Source organism: Hemitrygon akajei, chromosome 12 (assembly GCF_048418815.1).
Source record: "Hemitrygon akajei chromosome 12, sHemAka1.3, whole genome shotgun sequence".
NCBI lineage: Eukaryota > Metazoa > Chordata > Chondrichthyes > Myliobatiformes > Dasyatidae > Hemitrygon > Hemitrygon akajei.
The window spans coordinates 3,846,600-3,863,188 of record NC_133135.1 but is presented as its reverse complement, the minus strand read 5'-3'; the positions used below and the strand labels follow the sequence as shown (position 1 = coordinate 3,863,188).

Below are 16,589 nucleotides of genomic sequence, written 5' to 3'. Positions count from 1 at the left end.
TCTCGTAAAGACACTACACAAGGAAATCTGCAGATGTGGGAAATTCAAACACACACAAAATGCTGGTGGAACACAGCAGGCCAGGAAGCATCTATAAGGCGAAGCACTGTCGACATTTCGGGCCGAGACCCTTTGTCAGGACGAAGGGTCTCGGCCCCAAACGTCGACAGTGCTTCTCCTTACAGATGCTGCCTGGCCTGCTGTGTTCCACCAGCATTTTGTGTGAGTCGTAAAGACACTGCCCAGAAGGCAATGACAAATTGCAATCATGGTCAAACACAATGATCACCCAGGTCATATGCTATCAAGTATCAAGTATATAGTATCAAGTCCAAAGAAGAAACATATAAATTAGCAAAAAAAAGCGGCACACCTGAGGACTGGGAGAAATCCAGAGACCAGCAGAGGAGGACAAAGGGCTTAAATAGGAAAGGGAAAAAAGATTATGAGAGAAAGCTGGCAGGGAACATAAAAACTGACTGTAAAAGCTTTTATAGACACATGAAAAGAAAAAGATTGGTCAAGACAAATGTAGGTCCTTTACAGTCAGAAACAGGTGAATTGATCATAGGGAACAAAGACATGGCAGACCAATTGAATAACTACGTACTTTGGTTCTGTCTTCACTAAGGAGGACATAAATAATCTTCCAGAAATAGTAAGGGACCGATGGTCTAGTGAGATGGAGGAACTGAGGGAAATACATGTTAGTAGGGAAGTGGTGTTAGGTAAATTGAAGGGATTAAAGGCAGATAAATCCCCAGGGCCAGATGGTCTGCATCCCAGAGTGCTTAAGGAAGTAGCCCAAGAAATAGTGGATGCATTAGTGATAATTTTTCAAAACTCCTTAGATTCTGGATTAGTTCCTGAGGATTGGAGGATGGCTAATGTAACCCCACTTTTTAAAAAAAGGAGGGAGAGAGAATCCGGGGAATTATAGACCAGTTAGTCTGACATCGGTGGTGGGGAAAATGCTAGAGTTGGTTATCAAAGATGTGATAACAGCACGTTTGGAAAGAGGTGAAATCATTGGACAAAGTCAGCATGGATTTGTGAAAGGAAAATCATGTCTGACAAATCTTACAGAATTTTTTGAAGATGTAACTAGTAGAGTGGATAGGGGAGAGCCAGTGGATGTGGTATATTTAGATTTTCAAAAGGCTTTTGACAAGGTCCCACACAGGAGATTAGTGTGCAAACTTAAAGTACACTGTATTGGGGGTATGGTATTGATGTGGATAGGGAATTGGTTGGCAGACAGGAAGTAGAGTGGTAGTAAACGGGACCTTTTCAGAATGGCAGGCAGTGACTAGTGGGGTACCGCAAGGCTCAGTGCTGGGACCCCAGTTGTTTACAATATATATTAATGATTTAGACGAGGGAATTAAATGCAGCATCTCCAAGTTTGCGGATGACACGAAACTGGGCGGCGGTGTTAGCTGTGAGGAGGATGCTTAGAGGATGCAGGATGACTTGGATAGGTTAGGTGAGTGGGCAAATTCATGGCAGATGCAATTTAATGTGGATAAATGTGAGGTTATCCACTTTGGTTGCAAGAACAGGAAACAGATTATTATCTGAACGGTGGGCAATTAGGAAAAGGGGAGATGCAACGAGACCTGGGTGTCATTGTACACCAGTCATTGAAGGTGGGCATGCAGGTACAGCAGACGGTGAAAAAGGCAAATGGTATGTTGGCATTCAAAGCAAAAGGATTGGAGTACAGGAGCAGAGAGGTTCTACTGCAGTTGTACAAGGCCTTGGTGAGACCGCACCTAGAATATTGTGTGCAGTTTTGGTCCTCTAATCTGAGGAAAGACATTCTTGCCATAGAGGGAGTACAGAGAAGGTTCACCAGATTGATTCCTGGGATGGCAGGACTTTCATATGAAGAAAGACTGGATCGACTAGGCTTATATTCACTGAAATTTAGAAGATTAAGGGGGGATCTTATTGAAACGTATAAAATTCTAAAGGGATTGGACAGGCTAGATGCAGGAAGATTGTTTCAGTTGTTGGGGAAGTCCAGAACGAGGGGTCACAGTTTAAGGATAATGGGGAAGCCTTTTAGGACCGAGATGAGGAAAAACTTCTTCACACAGAGAGTGGTGAATCTGTGGAATTCTCTGCCACAGGAAACAGTTGAGGCCGGTTCATTGGCTATATTTAAGAGGAAGTTAGATATAGCCCTTGTGGCTAAAGGGATCAGGGGTATGGAGAGAAAGCAGGTACAGGGTTCTGAGTTGGATGATCAGCCATGATCATACTGAATGGCGGTGCAGGCTCGAAGGGCCAAATGGCCTACTCCTGCACCTATTTTCTATGTTTCTATGTTTTCTGTTTCTATGGTGATGTATCACCCATGCACGTAATGATGATGATAATACGATGACCTGAATTGAACATAACACTCCCACTGAGGCAAGACAAGATTTCTTTTTCAAAAATTATGCACTCCTTTGAAGGTGTCCTCGATGCAGGGAGGCTCATGGCTATCATGGAGCTGGCCAAGTTTACTACTTTCTGCAGCTTTTTCTGATCCTGTGCAGTGGCCTCTCTGAACCAGACAGTGACACAACCAGTTGGAATACTCTCCACAGTACATGGAGAGCAATGGCAGGCTGAATGAATCACAGAGTTACAGAGGAACACAACCAGGAAACAGGCCATTTGCCCCAACTGCTCCATGCTGGCCTCAGCATCCTCATTCTAGTCACAGTCATGTTTAACATTCATAAAAAAAACAAATTACTGTTGCTCCAAAGCAAATGTGATTTGTTAAACAGCCAAACGACTGCTGACAGGAAAATAAATCTGAGACACAAATGCATTGGGGAAGTAAGTAAGCCAGGTAGAAGCTTAATTCTAATCCTGAAGTTTAATATATGTTTAAATAATGATACACCATCAGACCACAAGCACAGATTGGATATGATGATTTAACAGCTCTACTGCTGGGAGGAGACTTACCTGCACAGCACTGAGGGTATAGAGAAGGTGAGGATCGTGACCTATACTGGCTCCAACTCCACCACAGTCATGTTGACATGACTTAACGAACTGTAGAATTTCTTCTTTGTTCATCCGGTGCAGTTGGCCCATGAGGTCCATAACTGTCAGACCCCAGTAGATCCCACTCATTCGCAGGTACTCAGACATACAGTATTCCTAGCAACAACAGAGGAAATGCTTATGGTTAACACACACAAAATGCTGGAGGAACTCAGCAGGTCAGGCAAAATCTATGGAGGGGGATAAACAGTTGATGCTTTGGGCCGAGACTCTTCATCAGAACCTGAAAGGAAGGGGGAAAATGGTGAAGTAAGAAAATGGGGAGGAGGGAAAGGAGGACATAGCTAGAAGGTAACAGGTGAACCCAGGTAGTCAGGGGAGGGGGTTGATGAAGTAAGAAGCTGAGAGGTGATAAGCGGAAAACGTAAAGAGATGAAGAAGGAATCTGGAGAGAAGAGATACAAGAGATTGACTGGGGTAAAAGGGGAAGGTGATAGGCAGATGAGGAGAAGAGGTAGGAGGCCAAAATGGGGAATTGAAGAAGGAAGAGGAAGAAAAAAAATACATAAATTGGAGAATTCAATGTTTCTCAAGTGTTCATGGTCACTGATTTCCCAAGACAGAAATAGTGGAAAAAATATGACTCTCCACAGCAGTTAGCGTGACTGACTGAGCTCCAGTAACCTAGATTTGATCCTGATCTCTGATACTGTCTGTGTGGAGTTTGCATGCTCTCCCTGTGATCACACTAGTTTCCCCTGGGTGCTCTGGTTTCATCCCAAATCCAGTGCTTAGTTGAGTGATGCAATGAGGCCCTCCGTTAATCGGGGTCAATTATGGATATAGTGTTCTGACTGTCTGGGTGATATGCAAGCCAGGGCAGTACAATATGGAGAGCTATCTATTGCCCATGTAGTAGGCTCCCCTTCTCCATGCAGTTGATGAATCCAAGGAAACGGCAGAGACCAATACAGTTTGTGTCACAGCCATTGCAAGTCAGTGTTGTACTCATTGTACTATTGCCTTCGGGACCCTCAGAGTATTTTCCTCACGAGTTTATTCTTGAAGACTTCCCTGGGAGTGGGTATATCTGAAAGGCAGTGGAGGTTTGAGATCAATGCTTTCCTTCTACTAGATGAGCTGCCAACCACGGTTGATAAGCCCCATTTGCCAAATGCGACTGGTTTTAAAGCCCCAACTCATTTTGCCCCTTCTCCTGTTAGTAGAAATGATTCTGCCGGGCTTCATAACTAAGCCAAACATGAATGCCAGGAGCTGGACTTGGTTGCCAAAGGCTCTTGGAGGAGCACACCACTGGCAGCATTTAATAGGTTAGTGTTAAAGACAAGATCACTAAACTTAATGATTATAGGCCAGTTGTTCTGACTTCAGTAGTTATGAAAATCTTTGAACATCTGATGTTAGCCTACCTTAAGTCCATTACTTGTTCTCTTCTTGAGTCACTACAGTTTAGTTATAGAGCAAGTCACTCAGTGAGGATAGTTAACTTGAGCCATCGATACAATCTTCAACCTTTTGAATCTTCCAACACTTATGTGAGGATCTTGTTGATGGATTTTAGCTCTGCCTTCAACAATATTGCTCCGGAGTTCCCCATAACAAGCTAACCCAGCTAGCTGGACCTTACAGTATCAGTCAGTGGATTACAAACCTCCTGACAGGAAGGAAGCTGTGTGTAAGACAGGGCTCCAACTTGTCCAATGGATATAAGCACAGGCTTTCCACAGGGCTGTGTTCTTTCACCCCCTCCTGTTCTCACTTTATACAAATAGCTGTTTGTTGTTGCTCAGTCATTGAGTCTGACTCTTCATGACAGCATGGACCTTAGGGTCCACAGGGTTCTCATGGCAAGATAAGGAAGTAGATTGCCAGGCCTTTCTTCCGCGCAGATACTGCTGCTGCCCAGGTTGGGACCTGGCTGGGGTTGAACTCAGCACCATCTGCCTTGAAGTCCTGTGCTGATGCCACTACATCAGTCCACAAATAATTGTACCTCCACAAACAAATCCATTAAAATCCTCAAGTTCACGAGTGACATGACTGCAGTTGGTTGACCTGCTATCAAAGAGAGGCAGACCATTTTGTAGCCTGGTGTGCTCGTAACAACACGGAGCTTAATGCTATCAAGACAGTGGAAATGAAGATTGACAACCACAACCTGTCCTCTCTCAGAAATTAATGGTCAGGCTGTGTCTGTGGTTGACTCATTCAAATTCCTGGGGACTACCATTACCAAAACATTGAAATGGGACAAGTATGTTACAGTCATCACCAGGAAGTCCCAGCAGAGATTGTTCTTCCTATGCCAGCTAAGGAAGACTTTACATTTCATGGTGTATCCTGACAAATTTTCACTCAGCCATTATTAAACATGTTGTGACCACCTTATCACTCTCTGGCTTTTCACCAAATCAAATCAGCAAAAAAAATGCCTATACATCTTTGGAATGTGGGAGGAAACCAGAGCACTCAGAGAAAACCCACGTAACCCTAGGTGACAAGAGAATTTGTCAAAAGTTGATCAATGGAATGCATAAAATATCAGATTCTGTTGTGATAATTTCAAAACACTGACTAAAGAATGATTACATCAGAGGCCTTTCACCCCATCCCATCCTCCTTGACAAGACACAGACAGTCCCAGCTCCTGGCTCCTCTCCGCATAGCCGCATAAATTACCATTAAACAAAATGTTTGATTTTAGCAAACAGATTTTAAATTATGCAGCTGCATAAAACTTTGGTCAATATTTTGCACAGTTCTGGCCAAACATTACAGGAAGGATATGGAGGCATTGGAGAAGGTGTATTGAAGGTTCACCAGGATGTAGCCTGGATTAGAAAACGTGTAATATGGAGAGGTTGAACAATTTTGGATAGTTTCCTCTGGACCATCAACAGAAGTTTATAGAATTATGAGACGCAGAGATGGGATAGTCAAGAGTCTGCCAGGGTGGAAATGTCAAATACTATAAGGTATAGATTTAAGTTTAGAGATTTACAGGACAAATTTATTTCTGATGCAGTGGTGTCTGGAAAATTCCACAGGGTGGTAGTGGAAGTAAATATAATAATGATTAAGGGGCATTTGGACAGGCACATGATCAGGCAAGGAACTGAAGGGTATGGACCACATACAAACAGATGGGGTTAGTTTAATTGTACATCCTGGTTAGCACAGATATGTTGGGCCGAAGGGCCTGCTTCTATGCTGCAACATTCTATGTTCTATTCTTAAGGCGTGATTCCAAAACCCCTTTCTAAGATAAATGTCAAGTGGTTTTGGAGAACTGAGAGCTGTGTTCTGGAAAACTCCCATCATGTGGGAGAGGCACCCCCATCACCTGATTCCACATAAGACAGAAGTAGGAAAGTTGTTTCCATTGGTAGGTGAGACTAGAACTAGGGGACACTGCCTCAAGATTCAGGGGAGAAGATTTAGGACGGAGATGAGGAGAAACTGTTTTTCCCAGAGAGTGGTGAATCTGTGGAATTCTCTGCCCAGGGAAGCAGTTGAGGCTTCTTCACTAAATATATTTAAGATACAGTTAGATAGGTTTTTACATTGTACGGGAATTAAGGGTTATGGGGAAAAGGCAGGTAGATGGAGCCGAGTTTACAGACTGATCAGCTATGATCTTACTGAATGGCGGGGCAGGCTCGATGGGCCGGATGGCCTAATCCTGTTCCTATTTCTTATGTTCTTACATTCACATCACTAAGGAGGGATTCAAACAGGTCACATTGAAAGAACAGCCTATATATCTGCAACCAAATAACATGCAGTGGAGTATGGCTGTTTCCTAAACACCTACCCAATCATCATTCTATCTAGAGCAGTAAACTCCACTGTGACTGCTCCCAGTCTCCTACCCCACTTGTCATTCTATCTAGAGCAGTAAACTCCACTGCGTCTGTTTCCCAATCTCCTACCCTACTCGTCATTCTATCTAAATCAGTAAACTCCAATTCCTACCCAGTCATTATTCTATATAAAACAATAAAGTTGATCAACACCTCCACGTACTAACCTACTGCTCCCTACTGCAAACTGGCACTGCTTAAAATGTAACCACCCATACTTTGGCATTGTTGAATGTAAAGAATACATCCATTTACATTTATGGCACATCAGCCTTACTGGAGCTAAGGTTGTATGCACTGATCATCTGTTGTTTGCTTTGCAGTTATAGTCCTCAAATTTTACAATCATTTTGTATCAGCATGCAGCATTTGTAATTGTCTTTAGCAGTCCAATAGAGTCTTAGAACTCTATTACACCACAAAAACAGATCCTTCAGCACATCTCGTCCATGCCAAACTATTAAACTGACTAGACCCATTGACTTGCACCTGGGACCATAGCTTTCTATACCCCTTCCATTGATATACCTATCCAAACTTCAGATTCAAAGTACATTTATTCTCAAAGTATGTATGCAGTATACACCCTGAGATTTGTCTTCCCACAGATAAAGAAACACCATGGGGCCCGCTCAAAGAAAATATCAACTTCCCGTCAACTCATTCCATATTCTCACGACCCTCTGAATGAAGTAGTAGTTCTTCATGTTCCCCTTACACATTTCACTCTTAACCAAAAATCTCTCATTGTAGTCCCACCCAACCTCAGTGGAAAAAACCTGCTTACATTAACCCTATTTATATCCCTCATAATTCTGTATACTGCTATCAAATCTCCCTTCATTCTCCTCTGCTCCAGGGAATAAAGTCCTAACCGATTCAACCTTTCCTGATAACTCAGTTTCTCAAGCCCTGGCAACATCCTGGAAATCTGAATGTGTAATCCACATAACATTTATAACTTCTGCCTAAAGGTCAGGGGTTCATCTAATTGAGTGGAGGAGGATTAAGGGTGCAGAGAACCAATTCTTCTAGACAGTCTAGAATGGACCGGTGTGGTTGGGGGAAGGGGAGAGTAACAGAATGTCAGAACTCAGCTGTTCAGGGAGAACAACAATCATTTCCTCACACAAAGTTTAATGGCAATTTGGAGCCTTCTTTGCATAAACATCTATCTGTTAAGGCTGGGGATTGCCTGAATAATTAAAAAGTAAAGTTGACAGGTTTTGTTAGGCACACTGTTTCTGCCTCAGAGACGAGTGGAAGCAGAGTTGATGATGTTGGACAAATACAGGTTCACAATCCCTTATCCAAAATCCTTGGGGTCAGTTGCATTTCGGAATTCAGAATTTTTCGGATTTCAGACCCCCCCCCGGATGCCAAAAAACACGTATGCTCAAGTCCCTTATTTAACCTGTCTCCAACAAAAACATTCAATAAAACATAAAAATATACAGCTTCAAATGAACCATCAAACACATGGTAAATGACTTATTGGAATAAATGTAGAACATCACTGTCATTATAAAACTTCAGTAACTTGTCTTTGTTTCTTTGAATCATATACAGTGGTAGTTCCGACACTATATTCTTCAGTAAGACTCCGCACAGACGCACCACGATCAAGCATCTGCAATAACTCCACTTTCTGCGTTATTGATAAAGATAGATGTTTCCTTCTCTCTTTTCTCATTGTTACCCATTGGGGTATCTGCAGCTCTTTTTGATATTTTCACAGTGAAATTAAACACAAAGTCAATAGTGAACACAAAATATCAGCGAACAGCAAATGTACGTGTAACCGGTACGAGCGCTGAGCCACAACTGACGTCTGGCAGCCTCTGCTAGTGCTGCCACCTCACACCTGAGTGACATCAGCTGTTGGTAAAATAACCTTTGATTTTCGAAGCTTTTTGGATTTCAGAATTTCGGATAAAGGAACGTGCACCCGTACTTGAATTGTCTCAGCTTATAAGGCTCTGGATAAGTGTTGAAAAATGGAACTAATATGAATGGGTGCCCACTGGTAGGCATGGGAATGGTGGGCCAAATGACCTGCTTCCACAATGCACGAATCTGTGAGAGAGTCAGAGCACAAGCTGGGACAGTCAAGTCATCCACAACAGTATAACATGCAGCAGACTGCTACTGGTAGAGTAGGACCAGAGGGCATAGAGGGATGTCCATTTAGAACAGAGATGAGAAGAAATTTCTTTAACCAGAGGTTGGCAGATCTGTAGAATTCATTGCCAAAGATGGCTGAGGAGGGCAAGACACTGAGTACATTTAAAGTAGAGGTTAATAGGTTCTTGGTTAGTTTGGGTGTCAAAGGTTACAGGGAGAGGGCAGCAGAATTGGGTTGAGAGCGATTAAAAAAAATCACCCATGATGGAACAGCAGAGCAGACTTGATAGGCTGAATGGTCTAATTCTGCCCGTGTTTTCCGGCCTTATAAACCATGATCTAATGGATTGATGGAAACCGTTTGAGTGGCTCAGCAGTTCATCATTCTGAAAGATTCTATTTTTGTACCTACATAATCATCCTTCTTTGATCCATATGAGGCAATATAATCGGAATGCTTCTCGAGTAACAGAATTGTGGGAGCATCTGGTTTGAGAATCACATCTTTCACTGGCGTGCCCTGCAGGAAAAAAGGTTAATCAGAAGTCTTTTAAAAAAACAAAGTATGCACACAGCAAGCAATTCAGAGGGGTAATGACAGCTCCCAATTAAAGTTGTACCCTAACTTATTGTAACTGTAGAGACACCAATATTGGGCCAAGTGTTTGGCATAAAATGGGGGGGGGGTGTTGTGGGGGGAGGGTTGGAATGGAAAATTGTATACAAAACACACAAGCTAACTGGAGACATCAATAGTGAGTTGAGTGTATGATATTGAAAGGACTAGGTATGGTGGATGTGGAGAGGAAGTTTCCTATGATGGGGGTAGCCAGAACTAGAGGGCACAGCCTCATAATTGAGGGGCAACTCTTTAAAACAGAGGTAAGGAGGAATTTTTTTTTAAAGCCAGAGAGTAGAGAATCTGTGAAATGCTCCACAACAGACTGCGGTGGAGGCTAAGCCCATGCATATATTTAAGGCAAAAGTTGATTGTTTCCTGATTGGTTGGGGCATCAAAGGATATGGCAAGAAGGTAGAGGTAAGGGGTTGAGTAGGATACAGGATAAACCTTGATGGAATGGTGGGGCAGACTCGATGGGCTGAATGGCCTAATTCTGCTCCTATGTCTTATGGTCTTATAAAATGGTGAGGGGGGCATGATGTGAGAGAGGTTTGGAATAGAAAGTTGTATACAAAACACACAAGGTAACTAGAGACATTAATATTGGGCCAAGTGTCTGGTCTAAAATGGTGGGGTGGGAGTGCGAGGGGGGTTTGAAATGGAAAGTTGCACCCTAACACACAAAGTAATTGTAGACACCAATATTGAGCTAAGTGTGGGGTCTGAAGAGGGATTTGGAATACAGTCAATGTTCAGCAACCCTTCGATAATTTGCTCCAGCACACCAAACAAAGTAATGTCATCTGACTATACATACGTACAACCAAACAAAACAATGTTCCTCCAGACCACGGTGCATCAACACACACATAAAAGAACAAAATATTACCACAAATAAGTTGATATTATTTAAAATGGATAGTGCATAGCACAGGTAAACAGCTCACTGTAGCAAAGACCTCAGTGGTGGCAGGGTATTTATAAGTCTCACAGCTTAAGGGAAGAAGCTGTTAACCAGTCTGGCAGTGTATCACCTTTTTATGTGGTTTATTGTCAAATTTTACTTATCACAGTGTACAATGTGTCAATTTTAGTGCAAAGAGGTGAAGCAGTCAAAGTAGTCATAGTGTTGCTGAACTGTGGTAATTAGGGTTGTGCCAAATGGTTGAAGGAAGTAGCTGTTCCTGAACCTGGTACAGTGGGACTTCAGGCTTCCGTACCTCCTGCCCAAAGGTAGCTGTGAGAAGATGGCATGGCCCAGATGGTGAGGACCTTTGATGATGGACGTTGCCCTTTTGAGGTAGCGCCTCTTGTAGCTACCACTGATGGTGAGGAGAGATGTGCCTGTGGTGTAGTGGGCAGAGTACTTCACGTTCCTGTGCATCGGACTGCTGTAACAGACCATGATGCAACCAGTCAGAATACTTTGAATCCTTCGAGTGAAACTGCTCCCACCATGCTGTTAGGAGGAAGTTCTTGGATTTAGTCTTAGTGATGATGATAGGGAAAAGGGATACTTTTCCAAGTGCTGTAGTTGTGTTCCCATGTACCTCCTGTTCTTACCTTTCAAAGCACATGTCATAGGGGTGGGAGTGCTTGTAAATTAGCCTAATCTCCTTTTGGCCTATAGGTGATTCCACATGTACCAATGTCTTAACTGTACATCTTACTTAGTAGTAGTGTAATCACTCGAGTTGAGGAAGGGATTGTTTATTGGTGGATGGTCAGGTAGCTGTAGAAGATCCACATATTCTGGTGCAGTGTAGACTCGAATAGATGGTGCCTGTGGTTAGTGACTGGGTCTTCTGGTTCTTCAGTCTCTCCTTTCACAGTTGCCTCTTGTTCTCTGTGGCACAGTGGAACTCATTCTCATGTAGTGCAGCTCCTTCTTGAACAGATTTCCTCCAGGTGTATCTATTGAGTGCAATGTCTTCCCAGTTTTTAGACGTCATGGTGAATTTCTTCAGGCTGATTTTGATCTTATCACTGAAATATTTCTATCAATTAGTGATGGACAGTAAGTGCTGACTTTGCCAGCATCACCCACATTCCTGTGATCAATTAGACTATTTACAACTCACTGTAAATATATTTCTGCTTATCTCAGTCATAAAAGGCAGCCTTATCTGAGACTATACTGCTGGTAAACACAACTTCTGCTCACATTCCTGCCAAAGCCCCCAAAGAATGCTGTTTGCATCAATTAGTACATGTCAGTCACAGTCTTCCAAAGTACGCAGAACACCTCAGGGAGGATAGAAAACTTTCTGCTGTGAAAACTCTGGACTTCCATGGGGTTGGATAACCTTGTGAGATGTAATAGGATAGGCTGTCTGGACTGGACTGAAACAAGAGCTGTTTCATTTGCCCACAAACAGCTAACTTGGACAGCTCAGTCCTAGAAAGGAGATATCTACCATTTGCCAAGCGCTTCAGTCACCCCACAGAAATTCACAACTGGAGGGATGACTGGATTAACTTCAGGAAGGGTAAGACAAAGGAATACATAATGTCCTGGAGTGGCCAAGTCAGAGTCCAGACCTCAATCCAATTGAGAATTTGTGGCTGGACTCACACACGATCCCCATGCAATCTGACAGAGCTTGTGCAGTTTTGTAAAGAAGAATGGGGAAAAATTGCAGTGTCCAGATGTATGAAGCTGAAAAGAGACCTATCCACACAGACTCACGGCTGTAATTGCTGCCAAAGGTGTATCTACTAAATACTGACTTAAAGGGAGTGAGTGAGTATGCAATCTATTATTTTTGTTTAATAATTGTAATAAATTTAGACCAATTTGTTTTCACTTTGACAGGAAAGAGTCTTTTCTATGATCAGTGCCAAAAAAGCCAAATAAAATCCACTGTGATTCAATACTGTAAAACAATAAAACATGAAAACTTCCAGGGGGAGGAGGGAATACTTTTACGAGGCACTGTATATCACACACAGTACATAGTACTGTACATGTCTTGGGCACGGACTGTATACATAGCTAGGGATTCTAAGACTTTTGCACAGTACTGTAGTAAATTTATATATTGCACTGTACTGCTGCAAAAAAACAAATTTCATAACATATGTGAGTGATGATAAACCTGATTCTGATATAGTTCTCTGCTGTGGAATGAAAGTGGGAAGGGGGCAGGGAGAGGGGAATCATGGTTGGGGAAAGGGGAAAGGAGAGGGGATGAAGCAGGAAGTACCACAGACATTCCATAGAGATCAATAAACTGATTGGTTGGAATCAAAGTACCTTACCTGGAGTCTCAAGACTGGGTGTGTCAGCACCTGTGACACCCCTCACCTCTGGCACCCCTCCTATGCCCCTTGTCCCACACCACTTCCACAGTGCTCCTCTCTCACCATTCCCAACATCCCTTGCTCCTACTTGATTTATAAACTCGCTATCTGCTCCACATTGCCAAATACAGTATTCAAGCGTCTTAGGCATCCTAGCTATATACAAACCCCATTTCCAGAAAAGTTGGGATATTTTCCAAAATGCAATAAAAACAAAAATCTGTGATATGTTAATTCACGTGAACCTTTATTCAACTGACAAAAGTACAAAGAAAAGATTTTCAATAGTTTTACTGACCAACTTAATTGTATTTTGTAAATATACACAAATTTAGAATCTGATGGCTGCAACACACTCAAAAGTTGGGACAGAGGCATGTTTACCCTTGTGTTACATCACCTTTCCTTTTAATAACACTTATTAATCGTTTTGGAACTGAGAATACTAATTGTAGTAGATTTGCAATTGGAAATTTTGTCCATTCTTGCTTGATATAAGACTTCAGCTGCTCAACAGTCCGTGGTCTCCGTTGTCTGATTCTCCTCTTCATGATGCGCCATACATTTTCAATAGGAGATAGATCTGGACTGGCAGCAGGCCAGTCAAGCACACGCACTCTGTGTCTACAAAGCCACGCTGGTGTAGCCCGTGCAGAATGTGGTCTGGCATTGTCCTGCTGAAATAAGCATGGACGTCCCAGGAAGAGACGTTGCCTTGATGGCAACATATGTCTCTCTAAAATCCTAATATACGCCTCAGAGTCAATGGTACCTTCACATACATGCAACTCATCCATGCCGTGGGCACTGATGCACCCCCATACCATCACAGATGCTGGCTTTTGCACCTTTCGCTGATAACAATCAGGATAGTCGTTTTCATCTTTGGCATGGAGAACTCAACGCCCGCTTTTTCCGAAAACTAGCTGAAATGTGGACTCATCTGACCACCACACAGGGTTCCACAGTCTTTCAGTCCATCTGCGATGAGCTCAGGCCCAGAGAACTCGCCAACGTTTCTGCATAGAGTTGATGTATGGCTTCCTCTTTGCGTAATACAGTTTCAAGTTGCATTTCTGGATGCAGCGACAGACTGTGTTAAGTGACAATGGTTTTCCGAAGTACTCCCGAGCCCAGGTGGCTGTAATTGTCACAGTAGCATGACGGTTTCTTAGGCAGTGCCGCCTGAGGGCTCAAAGATCACGCACATTCAACAGTGGTTTCCGACCTTGCCCTTTACACACTGAGATGTCTCTGAATTCTCTGAATCTTTTCACAATATTATGTACTGTAGATGTTGAAAGACCTAAATTCTCTGCATTCTTGCGTTGGGAAATGTTCCTTTTAAACTGACTAACAATTCTCTCACGAATTTTGGCACAAAGGGATGAGCCATGACCCATCCTTGCTTGCAAAGACTGAGCCTTTGATGGACGCTACTTTTATACCCAGTCATGATACCACACCTGCTACCAACTAGCCTGCTTAATGTGGAGTCTTCCAAACCGGTGTTACTTGAATATTCTGTGCACTTTTCAATCTTATTTTAACTCTGTCCCAACTTTTGTTGAGTGTGTTGCGGCCATCAGATTCTAAATTTGTGTATATTTACAAAATACAATTAAGTTGGTCAGTAAAACTATTGAAAATCTTTTCTTTGTACTTTTGTCAGTTAAATAAAGGTTCAAGTGAATTAACATATCACAGATTTTTGTTTTTATTGCATTTTGGAAAATATCCCAACTTTTCTGGAAATGGGGTTTGTAGATGTCCCTAAGATTTTTGCACAGTACTGTAAAACAAATAAATTGGATAATATCATTCCAAGTGCATACAATAAATAGCTCATAGTCCTTGTGACAAGACCTCGGTGGTAGCAGGGTATTCATTAGTCTCACAGCCTGAGAGATGAAGCTGTTATCCAGTCTGGCAGTCCTAGCCGATGCTCGTGTACCTCTTTCCTGATGGTCAGAGAAATTCTGGGATGGGTGGTGTATACCAGACACCCACCACCCAGTAAATAAAATCACCTCACAAATCTGTTTTAATTTTCCTCACTGTCTCCTTAACCCGTGTCCACTAGTTTGTGACATTCCCACCCAGGTGAAAGGACCCTATTAACCCTATCAGATCTCGCCTCAGCCTCTGACACTCCAGAGGAAACAGTACAAATTAACTCTTACAGTTATACTCTCCAATCCAGGGACCATCCTGGAGAACCTGTTCTGCACCCTCACCAAATCCTCCACATCCTTCCTATAATGTGGTAACCAGAATGACACAAAAATACTCCAATGATGGCGTAAGATTTTATAGACAGAATTCCGGTTATTGTTGAGGGTGACACAATTAGAATGATTTGGTGATAGAGTCGTACAAGGCAGACTGAAAAACAAGCCAAGAGACAGACAGTAGATGAAAAAAGGCAGATACTCCATAGCGTGCAGGAACTTATCCAAATAAGACAAAGGAACTCCATGAGGAAAACCCTCAATCTGCGATTCACAAATGTCAAAGTTAAGTTAAAAACTTACCAATACAACGTGTCAAAGACTGGTGTCTGGCAAGAGGTATACAACATGCCTACTTTTATCAGGAAATGCACTGAGTGTCAAAATTGCAAAGTCACTCTGCAGTTGTATATAACCTCGGACACATTTGGAGTATTGTGTAGAATTATAATTGCCCCATTATAGGAAAAACAAGGGGGCTTTGGGGAAGGTGCAGAAGAGGTTCAGCAGGGTGCCACCTGGATTGGAGGGAATAAACTTTAAGGAGAGGCTGGATAAACTTGGATCAATTCCCCTAGAATGCCAGTGGCTGAGGTGACATAAAACAGGCTCTCAAAGGTTATGGGGAGTAGGCAGGGGAATGGGGTTGAGAGGGATAATAAATCAACCATGATGGAATTGCATAACAGATTCAATAGTTTGAGTGGCCTAATTCTGCTGTTTTATGGTCTAAAGACAGAGACAATCTTTTCCCCAGGGTTGAAGGCATAGCTTTAAGGTAAGAGGTAGAAAGCTTAAAGGAGATTTACAAGGCACTTTTGCTTAACCAAGAGAGTGGTAAGTGGCTTGGAAACACTGTCTGGGGAGGAAATAGAAAAAAACAGCATTTACACAGACACAGGAATAAATGGGAAATAGAGGGATTATAGACCATGTAGAGGCAGATGAAATTAATTAGATTGGAGTCATGGTCGGTGCAGACATGACAGGCTGAAGGATCTTCCCCTGTGCTCTACTGTTCTATGTTCTAGGACCAAGACTAGGGTGCTTTTAGGATCTAAATGTGAAAGACTAAAAAGCTCATAAGGGAGAAAAATGATTTTCAGACAAAAACCTGTTTATAGCACCAAACAATAATGGATATATCAATTAGATGGCCAAGGTAGGCGTGGGACTTCTTAAGAACAAAGATAGTGAATAAAAATGGTACATGTATTAAACTAATGAATTAGTCTTCACCGTGGAAAAAAAGATTAAAGGTTAGTTTTATTGTCACATGAACATTGTAATATCCATTGAAATGTGTTGTTTGTGTCAAATCAAATCAGTGAGGATTGTGCTGGACAAGTACCACATTTCTGGTGCCAATAAAGCATGGCCACAACTCACTAAGCCTAACTGTACGTCTTTGGG

General features: G+C 42.4%; 1 protein-coding gene across 2 annotated transcripts in view; it reads right to left on the bottom strand.

Moving 5' to 3' along the window:
* Positions 1 to 16,589, bottom strand: part of rabggtb (Rab geranylgeranyltransferase subunit beta) — a 99,143-nt gene that overhangs the window by 62,219 nt on the left and 20,335 nt on the right. For both annotated transcript variants that reach the window (XM_073062501.1, XM_073062500.1), the window contains 2 exons: positions 9,433 to 9,540; positions 2,971 to 3,168 (listed from right to left, as the gene is read on the bottom strand). In XM_073062501.1, coding sequence (XP_072918602.1) covers positions 2,971 to 3,168; positions 9,433 to 9,540 — 306 coding nt within the window. The remainder of the gene's footprint in view (positions 1 to 2,970; positions 3,169 to 9,432; positions 9,541 to 16,589) is intronic.